Source organism: Myotis myotis, unplaced genomic scaffold (assembly GCF_014108235.1).
Source record: "Myotis myotis isolate mMyoMyo1 unplaced genomic scaffold, mMyoMyo1.p scaffold_m19_p_3, whole genome shotgun sequence".
Classification (NCBI taxonomy): domain Eukaryota; kingdom Metazoa; phylum Chordata; class Mammalia; order Chiroptera; family Vespertilionidae; genus Myotis; species Myotis myotis.
In genome coordinates, this window is record NW_023416335.1 from 191,800,981 (window position 1) to 191,818,345 (window position 17,365).

The following is a 17,365-nucleotide window of genomic DNA, read 5'->3' on the forward strand; positions in this document are numbered from 1 at the left end:
TCCAAATCTTAGTTATTGTAAATTGTGCTGTTATGAATATAGGGGTGCATATGTCCTTTCTGATTGGTGTTTCTGAGTCCTTGGGATATATTCCTAAAAGTGGGATTACTGGGTCAAATGGGAGTTCCATTTTTAATTTTTTGAGGCAACTCCATACTGTTTTCCACAGTGGCTGCACCAGTCTGCATTCCCACCAGCAGTGCACGAGGGTTCCTTTTTCTCCACATCCTTGCCAGCACTTGTTGTTTGTTGATTTGTTGATGATAGCCATTCTGACAGGTGTGAGATGGTATCTTATTGTCATTTTGACTTTCATCTCTGAGATGATTATCTATGTCTTCTTGAAGTATTTTAGGTAAATTGTGTATGTCAATGATCATTTAAGTTACTGATTTGTTGGCGTTAAGTTACTAATAATATAGAGACATGGACGTTCAGTTTTCATTTGATACCCTTCTCTACTCTTTTTTGTAAAGTGTATATGGGATCCTGAAATTGGGGAATTCGGGAAAATTCCCAATATGCCATTAACCATGTGGAAACATGTATGACTTAGGGCCAAATTAATGTTAAATGATTAGATTTAAATTAACATTTTGTATAATTCAACAATTATTGCCTACTATGTGAAGGCCATTGTGCTGGGTGCTGCAAAAGCAAAGTTCTTGCTCTTATGCAGCAGGAGATATTTGAGGTATGAGGTACAACAAAAAGGTATAACAGAAGCAAGTGGAAGCATTAGAGAAAATTCATCTAAAAGTCCCAATAAAGTCATAGAAGAGTTGTTATTTGAGATGATATGTGAACGTACCAGTTTGCCAAATTGACAGGCTAGGGTAGAGTGTTTAAGGTAGAAGCCTTAATGCATGGAAAGGTATGAAGAACATGGATGACTTAGGGACCAGAAGTAGTTGAGGATTACTGAAACTTTAAGTAAAATTTTGCTGAGTTTTGTTTGTTTTGTTTTAAACCTTGGATTTCTTCCTATGGCTTTAATATTGAGGTTTTATATATATGTATATTTAGTGCAAAGCAATACAATGGTAATGGATATACCATTAACCATGTCCAATCGATAGACATTCATTTTGTTTCTATTTTTTCACTATTCCAAAGTTGTAATAAATACTGTATATACATTTTTGTGCACATAAGAATTTCTCTAAAATACCTCTTAGTGGATTTGCTAAATTCAAGGTTACATGCAATATTTTGATCAATTCTGCTAAATTTTTCCTAAAAAATGTTGTACTAATTAATATTCCTGACAACAGTATCTTGAGAGTAGCCAATTCTCCACAACCTTGCTTGGGATATATAATTCTTTTTTAATTTTAAGATATCACTTGTCTACCTAGTTGAATAAAAAGGGGCCACATGCTAACCTGACTAACTCAGGGAAGGCCTGCATGGCAGCCTTGTACACTCAGATACTTAAAGTTAACCAAGGAAGGGGGGGGGGGGAGGAAAGGGGGGAGTCAATAGGGGAGAAAGGAGACATATGTAAAACTTTAGACAATAAAAAAAATAAAGTTAACCACAAAGAATGGTCTGAAATTAAAACTTTTTATTTTTTAAAAATATCTTTATTGATTTTAGAGAGGAAGGGAGAGGGAAAGAGAGAAACATCAATGATGAGAGAATCATTGACTGGCTGCCTCCTGCACGCTCCCCCACTTGGGATCAAGCCCGCAACCCAGGCATGTGCCCTTGACTGGAATGGAACCTGGGACCCTTCAGTCTGAAGGCTGATGCTCTATCCACTGAGCCAAACCAGGTAGGGCTGAAATTAAAACTTTTTAAACTAAAAATCAGTTTATGGTGGGTAGTCATGTCCTAGGCCAGTAACTTCCCTGATAAAGGTCATCTTTACCTTCACTGAGCCTATTATCTTGTGTCTACAATAACATATCACTGGAATGTCAAAGTAATTTTCCTTTTTCCGGACCCCCTCAAAGCACAGGCACTGCTCTAGGGAGACCACACATCCCTTCATTGTTATTAATTGTTAAGTGTTAATTATCCTGTACCCATCTAAATAGAAGAAGTATATGTTTATCATTTTACTCTTTATCCACTCCCAGAGGTCCCGCCCCTCCTTGTTCTCCTGCCTCCCTAATTTATCACCAATGGATTTTTCATAACTCACATCTCCTCTTTTGATTATAATGTATAAAACAAGGTGCAAAACTGCCATTCATTGAGATCCTGCTCCATGGCATTGGGGACAGTTTGGCTCAAATAAACTCACAAAAACTCTTCATAGGTTTGAATGTTCCTTACGTTGATACAAGATAAGTTAGAGACAGATTAAGTGGTGAAGTTCACTGCTTTTATGGTCAGACGGACTTGACTTCTATCTTGGTTTCGTCATTTGCTGTGTGCTAATTCAATCACTTTAAGTGATACTGTTGTGGCAAGTTTTCACTTGGAGTCTATAGGAACATATTCACAGAGAGATTCAGTAGGCTTTTTATCATTTTAACAGAACTGGGGACCAATAGCAGCCACGAAATAGTTCATTATGCTTCCTGAATGTGTCAGGGGTTGGGTTGATCCCACGTTAAAAGTTTAACAGGGTCGCATTTCCCAAGAAGATAACGAGAAGACACATCTGAAAGTATGGCATCCTATTTCAACAGATTCTGTTGTGGAGAATAAGACAGGAAAAAAAAGGCGGGGGGTGCTATTTGTACTTAATCAGGCTGGGCATTTTTAACGTTTAGATTCCGACGGGTTAAAATTCACCACGTCCAGGCCTGGATCATGCAATATTCTGTCGGTTGGGGATTATCGACGGGCGGATTTCTGCTAGGAAACTACGGTCAAGAAGTGACTCTTGGAAGAAAAACACAAGCAGGTCCTCGTCCTTCCCAAGCATCGCGGGTACCGGCCGGAAGCAAGATGGCGCCTTCCCTCACCGACTGAGCCCCTAAACGTGAGTCACGCACGTAGGGGAGGCAGCAGGAGGGCATCTTTGCTGTTACCTAAGACGGTGAGTCGCGCAGCTTCACCGTCTCCATTTCTCCATAGGGCTTCCCAACCCGCGCCACCAGAGGTTAACCTCCGGAAGCAAGATACACTGGAGCGGAAGTGGCGTAAGCGGAAGTGGTCGCGTAGCGCCAGTCCCCGCCCCCACCCCGCCCCCGTCTCTACGCCCCGCCCCCAGCGGCGGCGGAGAGCAGAGCCAAGATGGCGGCGGAGGTGGAGTACGAGTCCGTGCTGTGTGTGAAGCCCGACGTCAGCGTCTACCGGATTCCGCCGCGGGCCTCCAATCGCGGTTACAGGTAGGAATGCGGGCACGACTGCCCGCGCGCACCCGGTCGGGAGCCACAGCGTCCTCCTCCGGGAGCACGCCGCTCGCCCAGGCCACTGCCCACCTCTGGGCTGTCTGTCACCTTGCTCGCCCCCGCATCGGGGCCGTTATCAGCCTGTGCTCCCTCCCTCCCCCCGCTCTAGACTGCCATCGTCTTTGTTTACGCCGCTTAGAAACATCTTCCCATCCCGCACGCGCCCATCCCTCCTCCCCCGGGCCCGTCAGGGTTCCCCGTCTGCTCCCCATCATCCCCCTCCAGTGCCGCCTGCTCCTTCGCCAGCCACCCTCCGTTCGCTCTTCCCTGCGCCCTTCAGTTTGTCCCCCTCCTCCCCCCGCCCCCCTGTTTCCAGTACCCCGTGCACACGTGTGGATAGCCATTGCGTTCTTGATCACTCCCTGTAAGATCCAGTTCATCTTTTGGGCAGTTGTCCGTCTTGCCACCAAATATCATCATCCACCGATTGGTTTTCCTTCCAGATCTCTTGCCGGTGGGCACAGGTTATGACATAGGTTTTCCAGTGGTTGTCCATTTTGTTGCTTCTCAGTATCTTTTGTTGATGTGTATACAGTATTTTCTATCATCATCCCCTCTCTTCCCTCCCCCTTTTCACTTAACCTCTCCTCTGGCTTTTCCCTTCAGGGTTAACGCAGCGTTTTCTCCGCAGGGCTCACCAGCTGCCTTGCTATTCCGTGACCGTGGGTCTCAGGAAGCTGTAGGAAGTTAGGAAGTCGGTAGTGGAAAGAGGAAGGTGTAACTCAATGGGCTACGTGAGCCCTGGCTCTTTAACAGCTGGATCATTTCTGGACCAAGCGCTTAACCTCTCCAAGCCTCAGTTTTCTCATCTGTAAAATAGAAAAGAAAAAAAGTTAGTGATAATAAAACCCCACAGAAGCTTTTGGAGGGTTGTCTGAAATTGTATAATGTGAAAGAATTTAGGCAACAGTAAAGCAGTATATAAATATGCGACACTGTTTTTGTTCCTCCCTCTGTCATCATCGTGATTTTCCTTTTGGCATTGATAGTTATCTTGGCTGAAAAGCTCTCTCTCCCTATGCCCATTATTTTGCCTTTGCAGCAGAGGTTCATTCCTCTTGAATCAATATCTGAGCTTGCTGACCTGTGCACTAAATAAACACAGAGTTGTGCCCTTTTGGCAAAGAGACGGTCGTAATTTCAGGCTCTCTATCAGACCCCAATTGAGCATGACTAGCAGCCTGCACACTGTATGTGCCACTCGCCTGAGACGTCGCCCTCCTTGGGAAGCCCTCCTGGACCCTTCCATCCTGGCTCAGGCTGTGTCTGCGCCTCCATGGCACCTGTGCATGTCTCTGCCACCGCGCTCCGGTATTGTAATGGATGGCTTGGTCTCCTGTATCTCCAGACTAGACGATGAGCACTTGGCCTTTTTTCACTTCACATTCCCAGGGCCTAGCACAGTGTTGGGCACATAGTGGGCGCTCTGTAAATGTCGACTGTAAGAAGAGAGTAGTAGATTACACTTAATCACACACATTAGCATTGATTTTAAGGGTTAAATAAGGAAAATAGCTTAAGCCTTCCAACTTTAGGTGTTACGATTTCCTAAAGGACGCACTACACGTTGAAGTGGGGTTCCATTCCTTTTCTTCAAGCCTTTTAAAAGACCTACCTTCTCTCACTCCTCTGCATTCTCTGTCTTCATTTCCTAGTTTATCCACAGCCTTTATCCTTATGTCAGTTAACTGCACTGAGCCATCAAAGCAAATTTTTTTAAAGCAAATTTCTTAATTTTCCTCTGTTAGTATAGTGAGTGAGTGGAGCAGAACTAAGTTTGAATTGTGATTCTTATTTATTTGCTGGGTTACCTTTGGCAAGTCACTTAACTCTTTTGAGCTTTAGTTTCCTCCTCAAAAAAAAAAAAAAAAAAAAATGTAATAAGAGTGACCCTGCGAGATCTTCTCACTTAATTTTCACAAGAGTGGGCATGATGACTGACACATAATAAATGCTTGATAAGTATTATTTTTCTGTCTTGTTGCATAATGTTTTTCAGTTGTGTACCAGAATCCACTTTCCACAATGAGCATGATTTATTCGCTAGGCTACCGTTAAAGGAAAAACTGTTTTTGTTTGTTTCATTTTTAGGAAGCAGGAGAAATCCTTTCTTTTAGTGATTAATAATATCAGAGGGAAGAAATGACTTTGATTTACCTAGTGTAAGCTGTTGCTTTCCAGACTCTCACTGACCAGACTAATGGAAGGAAAATTTAGGTTGATGAGAAACTTTATAAATAATTAGAAAATGGTTTCTCAAGCTATAAATTCATTACTACCCTTCTCCCCAGCTAAATTAATATTAAATACTATAGTCTGTTTTAGTGTAATGGAAAGAATGCTGGACTTTGAACTTAGACATTATTAGTTACTGCGTTGTTGTCCTTCCCTTCACTTAGAGAGCAAGAGACACAGAGAGAGAGAGATGGTAAGGTTTTCATGCCTATTTCATATGACTACTGTAAGGATTTATTAAAAGTTAAATGAAAATTTGTGAGGTCAGTTTAGAATATTGTCAGAAAACCAGCAAAACCAAGAACTCTTCAGGCTAGGTCTTGGGAGTGGGAGAGGAACTAAGGCTGAAGGCTGAGGGAAACTGCTGCCATGAATATCCATTCACTTATTCAGAATTTATTAAGTGTTGCTCACTAGACAGACATGATAAATAAGACAAGGAAACTGTCCAAAGAAACACATCTAATAGGCTGGTTCCTGATATTTTCAATAGTCATTTCACTATATCTAGCTCTTTGTAGCCTGGTAGGATAAGTAACGACTAAATTAAAAGTTAATAGCTGGGGCTGCTTTAATCTGGATCAGATTCAGGTACTGAGGGTCTTTGAGAGCAGGGCATCAAGAGAGAAGGGTATGATAAGGATTTATCTTAAAAATTCTGTAAAATCTGCAAATTTTAATTTTCACATTCCTCCTTTCCACCTTTTGCTTATCCTGTTGTTAAACTCATTCTTGTTCAGATATACCCTTTTGTTACCTTTCTAACCTGGAAGTATTAGTCCTGAGGCCCCAAAGGGAGGAGTTATTAATAACTTTTGCTTTGCCCTCCCTTTTCCACACTCCTGGCAAAACAGAATCACAAATGCAGTGTTTTTCAAAATTGGTCATGTTTAAATGTCTTAGATTGCATTCAAATTCATTTATAATACAGATGATAAATATTCAGTGTTTTCTGTTGTTTCATGAACATTTGTAATTCTAGCCCCCATGTCTTTTCTGAACTCTAGACTCATATATTCAGCTTTCTACTCTATATTGTCTCTTGAAAATCTAGACATCTCCAATTCAGCATATCCAAAACTCCTGACCATCTTCCCAGACATGCTCTACTTATATATAGTCTTCCTTGTCTCAGTTTTTTGGCAACTTCTTTGCTAAGGCTAAAAGCCTTGGAGTCATCCTTGACTTCTCTCTTTCTCTTCAATCTGTTTGAAATTCATGCTGCCATGATTTAAATACTAGTATATCCAGAATCTAACTACTTCTGCTACTATTTCTTTTTGATCACCATCATGACTGTTCTAGATTGCTACAATAGTCTGCTAACTGATTCCTCCTGCTTCAGCACTCATAGCCTTACACCCTTTCTATACCCAGCAGAAAAGGAATTCTTTTAAAATAAAAGGGAGATCATGTCAGACCTCTGCTTAAAACCTGGAAAGGCTCCTCTTTCACTCAGAGTAAAAGCTAAAGTTCTACAATGGCCTATAAGGTCCTGCATGACTAAGCCTTCCCTTGGCTCTCCTACCTCTCTCTTACTTTATTCTCACTACAGTGGCTGCCTTGGTTGAGGGCAAACATTCCAGGCAGGCTCCTACCTTAGCATCTTTGCTTTAACTGTTCCCTGTGCCTGGAATGCTTTGCCACCAGTTACCTGCATGAGTAGTTCTCATTTCCTTCACATTTTTGCTCACATTACCCTTTGTTAATAAGGCCTACTCTGGCCCTAGCTGGTTTGGCTTAGTGGATAGAGCGTTGGCCTTCGGACTGAAGGGTCCCGGGTTCGATTCCGGTCAGAGCACATGCCTGGGTTGTGGGCCCTATCCCCAGTGGAGGGTATGCAGGAGGCCTCTGATCAGTGATTCTCTCTCATCATTGATGTTTCTCTCCCTCCCTCTCTCTCTCTCTCCTTCCCTCTTCCTCTCTGAAATAATAAAAATATATTTTTAAAAAAAGGCCTACTCTGACCACCCCCTTGATTGTTGCAGCCTGTTTACTCTCCCACTACCCTCCCAATCCCCCTTTTCTTTCCTCTGTATTTTCTTTTTACCTTTGTACTTATCTGAGATACTAGTTATTTTACTTATTATGTTAACTTTTTATTGTCTACTAGAGGCCCGATGCACGAAATTCGTGCAAGAGTAGGCCTTAGCAGCCCTGGCTGCCTTGTGGCCTGCGGCCCTGCCTCCCACCCACTGGTTCCGGAAGGTCGTTTTGCCCTCTGGTCTAATTAACATATTAGCTCTTTATTACATAGGATTTTCTATTAGAATGTAAGCTTCACAAGGGCAGGAGTCTGTTTCCTGTAGTATCTCAAACACCTAGAATAGTGCCTGTAAATATTGATTGGATTCAATGAAAGGTAATATTATTGGACTCCAGAGTCCTCTAATAGTCACATTGTCTCCTGTTTGTTTTGGACTGTGTGCAACAGGAGACACCTTATAGAGGGGATCATGAGCTATTGTTGATTATTTAATAAGTAGAATAAATAATCCAGGATAGGAAAATAGAAACATGGCAAATGATTCTGTGTAGGTTGTTACTATATTAAAAACATGGACCTGAGGCCTGAGGCTTCCCACTTTCCTATCATAGGGCATCTGACTGGAAATTAGACCAGCCTGATTGGACTGGTCGCCTCCGAATCACTTCAAAAGGGAAGATTGCTTATATCAAACTCGAGGACAAAGTTTCAGGTAATCTATGCTTGGTAACCCTCTAACACTGGTTCTCAACCTTCCTAATGCCGCGGCCCTTTAATACAGTTCCTCATGTTGTGGTGACCCCCAACCATAAAATTATTTTTGTTGCTACTTCATAACTGTAATTTTGCTACTGTTATGAATTGTAATGTAAATATCTGATATGCAGGATGTATTTTCATTGTTACAAATTGAACATAATTAAAGCATAGTGATTAGTCACAAAAACAATATGTAATTATATATGTGTTTTCCGATGGTCTTAGGCAACCCCTGTGAAAGGGTCATTCGACCCCCAAAGGGGTCGCGACCCACAGGTTGAGAACTGCTGCTCTAACATATTAAGGATATTGCTTTGATGTGCTTTTGTAAGTACCTTCAAGTTGGGGACTGAAATGGAAATACTTGTTAAATGGAGTTTTAGGTTTTTGCTTCCTTTGCTCAAAGAAGTCTTTTCTTACCCGCCAGGGGAACTTTTTGCTCAGGCACCAATAGAACAGCATCCTGGTATTGCTGTGGAGACAGTGACAGATTCCAGCCGCTACTTTGTAATCCGGATCCAGGATGGTACTGGTAAGGGATCTGAGATTTGGAATGGTATGATTAGGAAAATAGTTCATGCACTTCAGTGAAAATGTTTCCTGATTGCATTTATCTCACTTCAGTGTACTAATTTTTTCTCTCCCTTTTCTCTAAAGTTAACTATAATTGCTAAAGGAGAAGGATTTACATATATTTGTAATAGATATGAACACAAGTTCAAGATGTGGTAATTAATAGGTAGATGTAAATAAAGTGTATATCTAACAAAAGAATTTACACATATTGCCCATTTGTTCTTTGTGATGGGTTTTGGTGGTACTATCTTAAATCACTTATATCTGGGGCAACCATTACCTTTTCTCCAAAGTCAATATCAGAGGTTGGCAAACTTTTTCTGTAAAGAGACAGATAGTAAATATTTTAGGTTTTGTGGCCCAGCTAGTCACCATTGCAGCTACTCAATTCTACTGTTATAGTGTAAAAACAGCCATAGATTTTATGTAAACAAATTGGTGTAGCTGTGTTCCACTAAAAATTTATTTACAAAAACAAGCTATTGCAGTGTTTGGGCTAGGCGCAGTGGTTCTCAATCTTCCTAATGCCACGACCCTTTAATATAGTTCCTCATGTTGTGGTGACCCCAAACCATAAAATTATTTTCGTTGCTACTTCATAACTGTAATTTTGCTACTGTTATGAATCATAATGTAAATATCTGATATGCGGGATGTATTTTCAGGAGTCGTGACCCACAGGTTGAGAACCGCTGGTAGGGCCTTTATGTAGTTTATAGACAATGGTCAGGGAAAATGATTCATATTCCCAGACTTCAGGTAGGGTAACTGTTACATTTTCTTTGGGTAGAATTTGCCATAGGGACACTCCTATTCTGAGTATTCCTATCTTTTCCCCAGGACGTAGTGCTTTCATTGGCATTGGCTTCACAGATCGGGGTGATGCCTTCGACTTTAATGTCTCTTTGCAAGATCACTTCAAGTGAGTGAAGCTCGTCCTTACTTACCAGGTTAAATGGTTTGGGGAAAGCTGCTTTTCAGTTGAATGGGTACTATCTCCTTTACCTCCTGGTTTCTTTATTTGGTAAACTAGTTTATTGTGAATAGAAATTTTCCCATTCACTCTGTTTCTTTACATTATCTTCGTATCTGTTGTATCCTTTCCTTATAGCCAGGAATGTGTTTTTGATTCCTTGTACAATGGTTTGAGATGATGCTTTTGTTTATGCCTCTGGGGAATTAGCCGTTATTTTTGGTGACTGAGAGAGGCATGCAGTGACAACAGGGCTGCATGAAAGATATGTGGAGAGTTAAGTGCCAATTTTGCTGCTTCATGTAACTGACTTGATTTGTGCTTATTGCACCATTCTTCAGCTCACCTGACTTTGGCGTAGCTGTAGTAGAAAGCACCGTGCACACTGCCAGCTTTCCTACTTCAAGGGCTGGTATTCCTCTGCTTTTCTGCCTCCGGGCTCTCTGACATTGTGGAAGGTCACTCAGTTAACAGGGGTGCAACCTGGCAGACCTGAAGAGTTAACACCCACTCAGGGGCAGCTCTCAAGCATGGGGCATGGGAATTGGTGGCCAACTGCTCTCCTTTGGAGGGATAAGTTTAATACATATTCTGTTTGGTTCCTCAGTGGTTTTGAGCCCCAGTTATTCTCTTTCTTCGCTTTTCTTATTTTTTCTTTTTCAACTCTTCATGTTCCTCCCTTTGCTTTCTGGAATCCTGTTTTACATAAATTAGCTTCACTCATATCTGTGTGTCAAACTCTGCTGTCAGGGAATCCAAATTAAGATGACTTACTCTTTTGCTGAAGGTGGGTAAAGCAGGAATCTGAGATTTCCAAAGAATCTCAGGAAATGGACACACGCCCCAAGCTGGATCTGGGCTTCAAGGAAGGACAGACCATCAAGTTGAGTATTGGGGTGAGTATGGCTTTTTTCTTTCCTTTCTGTATTTTCATAAGCCTATGACTTCTCCTTTTTTCTCTCGCTTTCCCTCTTTTTTCTTTCATAGAATATTACAACCAAGAAAGGAGCCACTTCTAAGCCCAAGACTGCAGGCACTGGAGGCCTAAGCTTACTCCCACCCCCACCTGGAGGCAAAGTCACTATTCCCCCACCATCCTCCTCAGTTGCCATCAGCAATCATGTCACTCCACCACCCATTCCAAAATCTAACCATGGAGGTAGTGATGCAGGTAAATCTCTCTAATACTTTAAACACACACACACACACACACACACACACACACACACACATTTATATATATATTTTATTGATTTTAGAGAGGGAGAGAGAGATAGAAACATCAATGATGAGAGAGAATCATTGATCGGCTGCCTCCTGCACTTCCTCTATTGGGGATCCAACCCATAACCCGTGCGTGTGCCCTGACCAGGCATTTGAACCGTAACCTCCTGGTTCATAGGTCAAGGCTCAACTGCTGAGCCACACCGGCTGCGCTCTCTAATACCTTTCACTTTCAGAAATCATACATTAGGTTATAACTGGATAACACCTGTTTGCCAAGGAGAGTGCTGATGTTTTTTCTATTAAATGGCACTTGGTACAGAAAAGGTAATTCAGGCAGCCTTTAGCAAGGTATCAAAGCTTTTCCAGTGAACTGAGATAATGGTATCTGGTAGGTTCTTTACAGAAAATGGGTGTATAGCCCAGCTGGTGTGGCTCAGTGGTTGAGCAGATCAATGAACCAGGAGGTCATGGTTCGATTCCAGGTCAGGTCACATGCCCGGGTTGTCGTCTCGAACCCCAGTAGCCGGGAGTGCAGGAGGCAGCTGATCAATGATTCTCTCTCATCATTGATATTTCTATTTCTCCCTTCCTCTCTGAATCAATAAAAATATATTAAAAAAGAAAAAGGGTGGGTATTAAAAAGACTATTTCCTTCATTGTGCCTCAGTTAGATGCGAGTAGGCCTGAGAGTCAGATGAACCCAGTTTTCAGTCATGGCTCTGCTACTTTATTTCTGAACGTGCTTGGCAACATTACTTAAGTTCTTTGAGTTTCAGTCTCCTTCTCTACAAAATGGAGAAGTAAACTACCCCAGGACTGTGAACATTAAATGATGGACTGCACCTAGCACAGTATTTGTAACATAGTAGCCATTCAGTAAATGTTATTTCTTAATCCTTTCCATTTCTTCAGGAGGGCAGTTGGGAGGAGATGAGACATCTAGGTTTGTGAATGCATTTTTGTTCTTCTTTACTATCTGGTGGGAAAAAGAATAGATATAGTTATTTACTTTTGAAGAATGAGAACATTAGAGCTCAGAAAGTAATTTTCCTAAGACTAGCGAACCAGATATTACAATCTGTGAGTTAAAAAAGTGTCACCAGAAGGTTAGGAATAATATCTAAGATTAAACATTTTTTTTAAAAATATATTTTATTGATTTTTTACAGAGAGGAAGGGAGAGGGATAGAGAGCCAGAAACATTGATGAGAGAGAAACATCAATCAGCTGCCTCCTGCACGCCCCCCACTGGGGATGTGCCCGCAACCAAGGTACATGCCCTTGACCGGAATCAAACCTGGGACCCTTGCGTCTGCAGGCCAACGCTCTATCCACTGAGCCAAACCAGTTCTGGCTAAACATTTTTTTTTTAAGTTAATCTTAAAAAATTATTTTTTCCCTTTATTGATTTTTAGAACGAGAAGAAGGGAGAGGGAGAGAGAAAGGGAGAAACATTGACGAGAGAGAGAGAGAGAGAGAGAGAGAGAGAGAGAGAGAGAGAGATATCAGTTGTCTCCTGTATGTACCCTGACCGGGAATCAAACCCATGACCTTCCTGTGTACAGGATGACACTCCAACCCACTGAACCACACCAGGGCCAGGGCTTAAATGAAACCTTATTTTGAGATTGTAGAGTAACATACAATTGTAAAAAGAATGCAAAGAAATCCCTTATACCTGTTACTCAGTTTCCTTTAATGGTAACATTTTGCAAAACTATAATATCGCAACTAGGAAATTGACATTGATACCACCTACCAATCTGACTTCTGATTTCACCAGTTTTATGTGTTCTCTCTTGTGTGTATTTATTCTGCGCACTTTTATTGTGTGTAGGTTTCTGGATCCACCACCATGGTCAATTCTATCGCTCCAAGGATCCCTTGTGTCATTCTTTTATAAGCACACCTTCCTCTTAGCCTCTTCTCTCCCTCATCCTCACACTCTCCCCAGTCTCTAACCCGTGGCCATTACTAATCTGTTCTCCATTTCTGTAATTTTGTCACTTCAGGAATGTTTTATAAATGGAATCATATATAACATTTTGGGTTGGCTTTCTTCACTCAGCATAAATTCCCTTGGGATTCATCCAAATTGTTGTGAATATCAATAGTTTCTTCCTATTTATTGCTGAGTAGTACTCCACGGTGTGGATGTACCACAGTGTGTTTAACCATCACCCATGTAAAGAAATCTGGGTTGTTTTCAGTTTTTGGCTATTATAAAGTTGCTGTGTATAGATTGTGTGAACATACGCTTTCATTTCTAAGATTTATGTTATGTTTCTCCTTTTCTTTTTCTTTTCTTACCTTGTATTCAGATATCCTTTTAGATTTGGACTCTCCTGCTCCTGTCCCCACACCAGCACCAGCTCCAGTTTCTGCAAGCAGTGACTTGTGGGGAGACTTTAGCACTGCATCCAGGTATGAGCATAGTGAAACCAACATACTCTCAGTCAGGTATGGATGGTATGTACAGTCAGATGAAATCTTTGATCTGGGAAAATGGCATTTGTAGGTCATAGAGAGTCTTTGGCAGGAATTCTAGGAAAGGAAGTATTGGAGTGCTGGAGTGGTGGAATAAAACTGTGGAATGAAGTTTGAGTGGGATATTTTAGGCCTTGGTAAGTAGGATTGCCTTGAAATATACTTTCAAAAATTCTGGGCAGCGATTTCTTTGAAACTGTTAAGTAAACAGTGGAACAGCTATCCTAATATTATGCCTTTGGCTTTCTCTCTGTTTTGTCTTGCAGCTCTGTTTCAAACCAGGCACCACAGCCATCCAACTGGGTCCAGTTCTGAGTAGCATTGGCAGGATATTAAGGATAAACTTGAAGAATAAAATGACCTTGAGGGCACCAATCTGTGAGGGAAGTTAGGAATCTCTTCTTTCCCCAGAACCAAAATTACTGGACAATCTTTTTCATAGCTTCTCCATTGCGTTCAGGCTGGTTTATGTCTCTTCCCTATGTTGTTATTTGTATAGCCAAGGAAGTATCTCTTATCTCCTCTTCACTATCCAGGCAGGGGAATAGTAGGTCTTATACTGTGGCTGACTCTGAAGGGCTCCAAGGCCAGGGTTTCTGAGGGGGAAATGACCTTTAACATCTGCAACATTTTTCTCCATCTTTTAAACGCTTAAACATATTTCAGAATCATCTCATGACCCTTGTGCGCCTCTTTGTGAAGCCCTATTTAGCAATTTCAGGGGAGACTTCCTTTTCCACTCACCCAAGACTCTGAAAATAGAATGACCTCAGTGTTTACAAATACAGAATGTTGATAGAGATAGAAATGAAGAAAAACCTGTGTCTTGAGTCTCTGCTATCTATCCTCCAGGTTTATCCTATTCAGTGAACATCCAGTGCTGGATGAAGTTTCATCACCCTCTCATGTGTTTACATGTCTCTTCCTATGAAAAGAGGGTTGTGTTGGTGGCATCTCCACTATTCTTTTTTTAAAAATATATATTTTATGATTTTTTTTTTTCTTTAGAGAGGGAGAAGGAGAGAGAAATAGAAACATTGATGAGAGAGAAACATCATTGATTGGCTGCCTTTTGTGGGCAGGGTATCGAGCCCACAACCCGGGCATGTGCCCTGACTGGGAATTGAACTGGTGGCCTCTTGGTTCCTGGCTTAATGCTCAACCGCTGAGCTGCACCAGCCGGGCTCCACTGTTCTTTTGCTTGTTGAATAGCACAACATCTTTGATCAGTGGGTGTCTTTTGGATAAAAGAGGTTCAGTTGTGTTCCAAGTTATATTCTAGAGAAGTGTTTACAGTAAGTTCTCAGTTAACGATGTTGATAGGTTCTGCGACTTTAAGCCAAACCACTTATAACAAAACCAGTTTGTCCATAGGCTAATTGATATGAACAAGAACTAAGTTCCTACAGCGTCTCATCAACAGCATAAAAAAAATGTTATTAAAGGACCTGCTGTACATCCTTGCAGCTCCATCTAATTGCTGCATTATGACCTAAACTTGAGGGGTTAGAGTTTTTAATCTGATTTATAGAGCAGAGAGGTTGAAAACATAACTCTTGTTCAGTACCCACATTGCCTTGATGCCTGGGTATCTGGCCTGTTTCCATAAACTTTGTTTCAACCCATCTAACTCTTCAATAGAAGAGCAGCTATTACATGTATCACCACTTAAGAAGGAAGCTGGAGAGTCACCACTTAAGTTATGATAGGTTTTGCCCAAATGATGGCTGTGATGCCCATTACTCAGGGTATCTCAAAGGCAAGTTGCTCTCTCACCACTTTCCTTTCCCTCTGCCCCACCGTTCCTTTTACAATGCTGTGAAGAGCGTTCCCTTTCCTAGATGATTGGGCGCTATCTATTTTGTTTGTTCATAGACAGTTTTGAGGATGAAATGAAAAGATATTTCTTCCCTTAGTCCCTATTTGGATGTGTATACTCTGACTGAAGGGAGGGAGTCCTTATGTTTATTTTCAAAATACATTTTCTCTCTTGGATTTCCTTCTTGACTCCTTTTAACTTTGGGTCCATTTCTTTTCATTGCCTCCCCTTCCAGGTAGCTCTATTCTTACAGAGCTGTGGCAGGGCATTTTTTAAATTCCATAGAAAACACTAAAAGGAAAGTCTATAGAATCACTAGTGATTATTGGGAACCTATTTTCTCAATCTTCCTCCATGTTGTGTTCTTTGTATTCTTAAGATGATAATATATTATGTATTTGAATTGCTGAAAAGTTGATAATGAAGTTTTAAGATATATGTATATAAAGCATATGCTGTATTGGTGCAATAATGGTAATTAAAAATATGGAAAAAGGTGGTGTCTCTCTTATCTTTTAACTAGTGGCCTGGTGCACGAAATTTGTGCACATTAAAAGGGATTAATTAGAGTAAATATTTTAATATTGCTATTTGCCCTTTCTCTATAATAGAAGTGTCAGAGATGAAAGAAAATTAGTAAAATGTATATGAAAATCTTCCTCTTGTCAGAGTCTGGGCACACCATGGGACCCAGAGTCAAGTCCCCGCCCACCCACGTGTGCCTCAAAATCACACGAGACCCAGACCCGGCCGGTCCCACCCTTGTCAAGCCCCGTGGGTAGGGGGCGCAGCCTCAGGTCCCCTGGCCTGGCGCCAGGGTGGAGGGCGTGGCCTCTCCCCCCGCCCAGGCCGGTGCAGGGGGTGTGCCTTGAGGTCCTGCGTCAAGCCCTGCCAGGCAGGGGGCAAAGCCTCAGGTCCCCTGGCCTGACGCTGAGAGGGGGGCAGCCTCAGGTCCCCCGTCAAGCTCCACCAGGAGGGGGGCGCAACCTCAGGTGCCCTGTCAAGCCCCGCCGGGTGGGGGGTGCAGCCTGAGGTCCCCCAGCCTGGCACCAGGGCAGGAGGCGCAGCCTGAGGTCCCCCATCAAGCACCGCTGGGTGGGCGACATGGCCTCAGGTCCCCTGGCCTGGCGCCAGGGACGGGGGCGCAGCCTGAGGTCCCCCGTCAAGCCCCATGGGGGTGGGAGGGGGCGTAGCTTCAGATCCCTGCTGATTGCTCATTAAGGCTCGTTACAGGAACTTGGCCTTTGCTGTGGGCGCCGCCATCTTGTGTTACAGAACCCCACCTCTGCTGTGGGCACCACCATCTTTGTGGTGAAGTGATGGTCAATTTGCATATTCCTTCTTTATTATATAGGATTTGCCTATTTCATTGCCCTTTTTGTTTAATGCAATATGAATGGGGTAGTAGGTAATAAAAGGACATTTTGTAGCTATTATTCTTTTTCAAGAAATAGGGACTCTTTTTTTTTTTTAAATATATTTTATTGATTTTTTACAGAGAAGAAGGGAGAGAGATAGAGAGTTAGAAACATCGATGAGAGAGAAACATCGATCAGCTGCCTCCTGCACATCTCCTACTGGGGATGTGCCCGCAACCCAGGTACATGCCCTTGACCGGAATCGAACCTGGGACCTTTCAGTCCGCAGGTAGACGCTCCATCCACTGAGCCAAACCGGTTTCGGCAAGAAATAGGGACTCTTTTTTTTTTTTAGAAATAGGGACTCTTAAGGAATTGAGGCTATACCTCTGCTCATGGTTCTAAACCCACAGAACACTCCTGATAGAGATTCATTATCTATTTGCTAGTACTGTTCATTTCATTTGCTTCTAGGCCACCTCAGAACTATAATCAACACAAATGAAAGGAATCAGTGTAAAAGATAGAACTAAAGCGGGTCATAGACTTTGGCAGCTAGAGAATCTTGAAGTTCTCATTCAGTGATTATTGCAA

The 17,365-nt window shown here is 42.1% G+C and overlaps 1 protein-coding gene across 1 annotated transcript; it reads left to right on the top strand.

The window, feature by feature from the left end:
- Positions 1-3,170: 3,170 nt before the first annotated feature.
- On the top strand, positions 3,171-15,910 carry NECAP1 (NECAP endocytosis associated 1). The gene is made up of 8 exons (XM_036299648.1): positions 3,171-3,287; positions 8,184-8,284; positions 8,759-8,863; positions 9,748-9,829; positions 10,668-10,776; positions 10,868-11,051; positions 13,429-13,531; positions 13,861-15,910. Exons 1-8 carry the CDS (start codon positions 3,193-3,195, stop codon positions 13,907-13,909), a joined length of 828 nt encoding a protein of 275 aa, XP_036155541.1. The 5' UTR covers positions 3,171-3,192; the 3' UTR covers positions 13,910-15,910.
- Positions 15,911-17,365: the final 1,455 nt, after the last annotated feature.

What these genes read in the sequence shown, in the direction of transcription:
- NECAP1 (XM_036299648.1), top strand. Translation starts at nt 3,193, where the DNA reads ATGGCGGCGGAGGTGGAGTACGAGTCCGTGCTGTGTGTGAAGCCCGAC. An exon ending in CCGGATCCAGGATGGTACTG is followed by an intron (nt 8,864 to 9,747) that starts GTAAGGGATCTG and finishes TCTTTTCCCCAG; the next exon opens with GACGTAGTGCTTTCATTGGC. An exon ending in CCATCAAGTTGAGTATTGGG is followed by an intron (nt 10,777 to 10,867) that starts GTGAGTATGGCT and finishes TTTCTTTCATAG; the next exon opens with AATATTACAACCAAGAAAGG.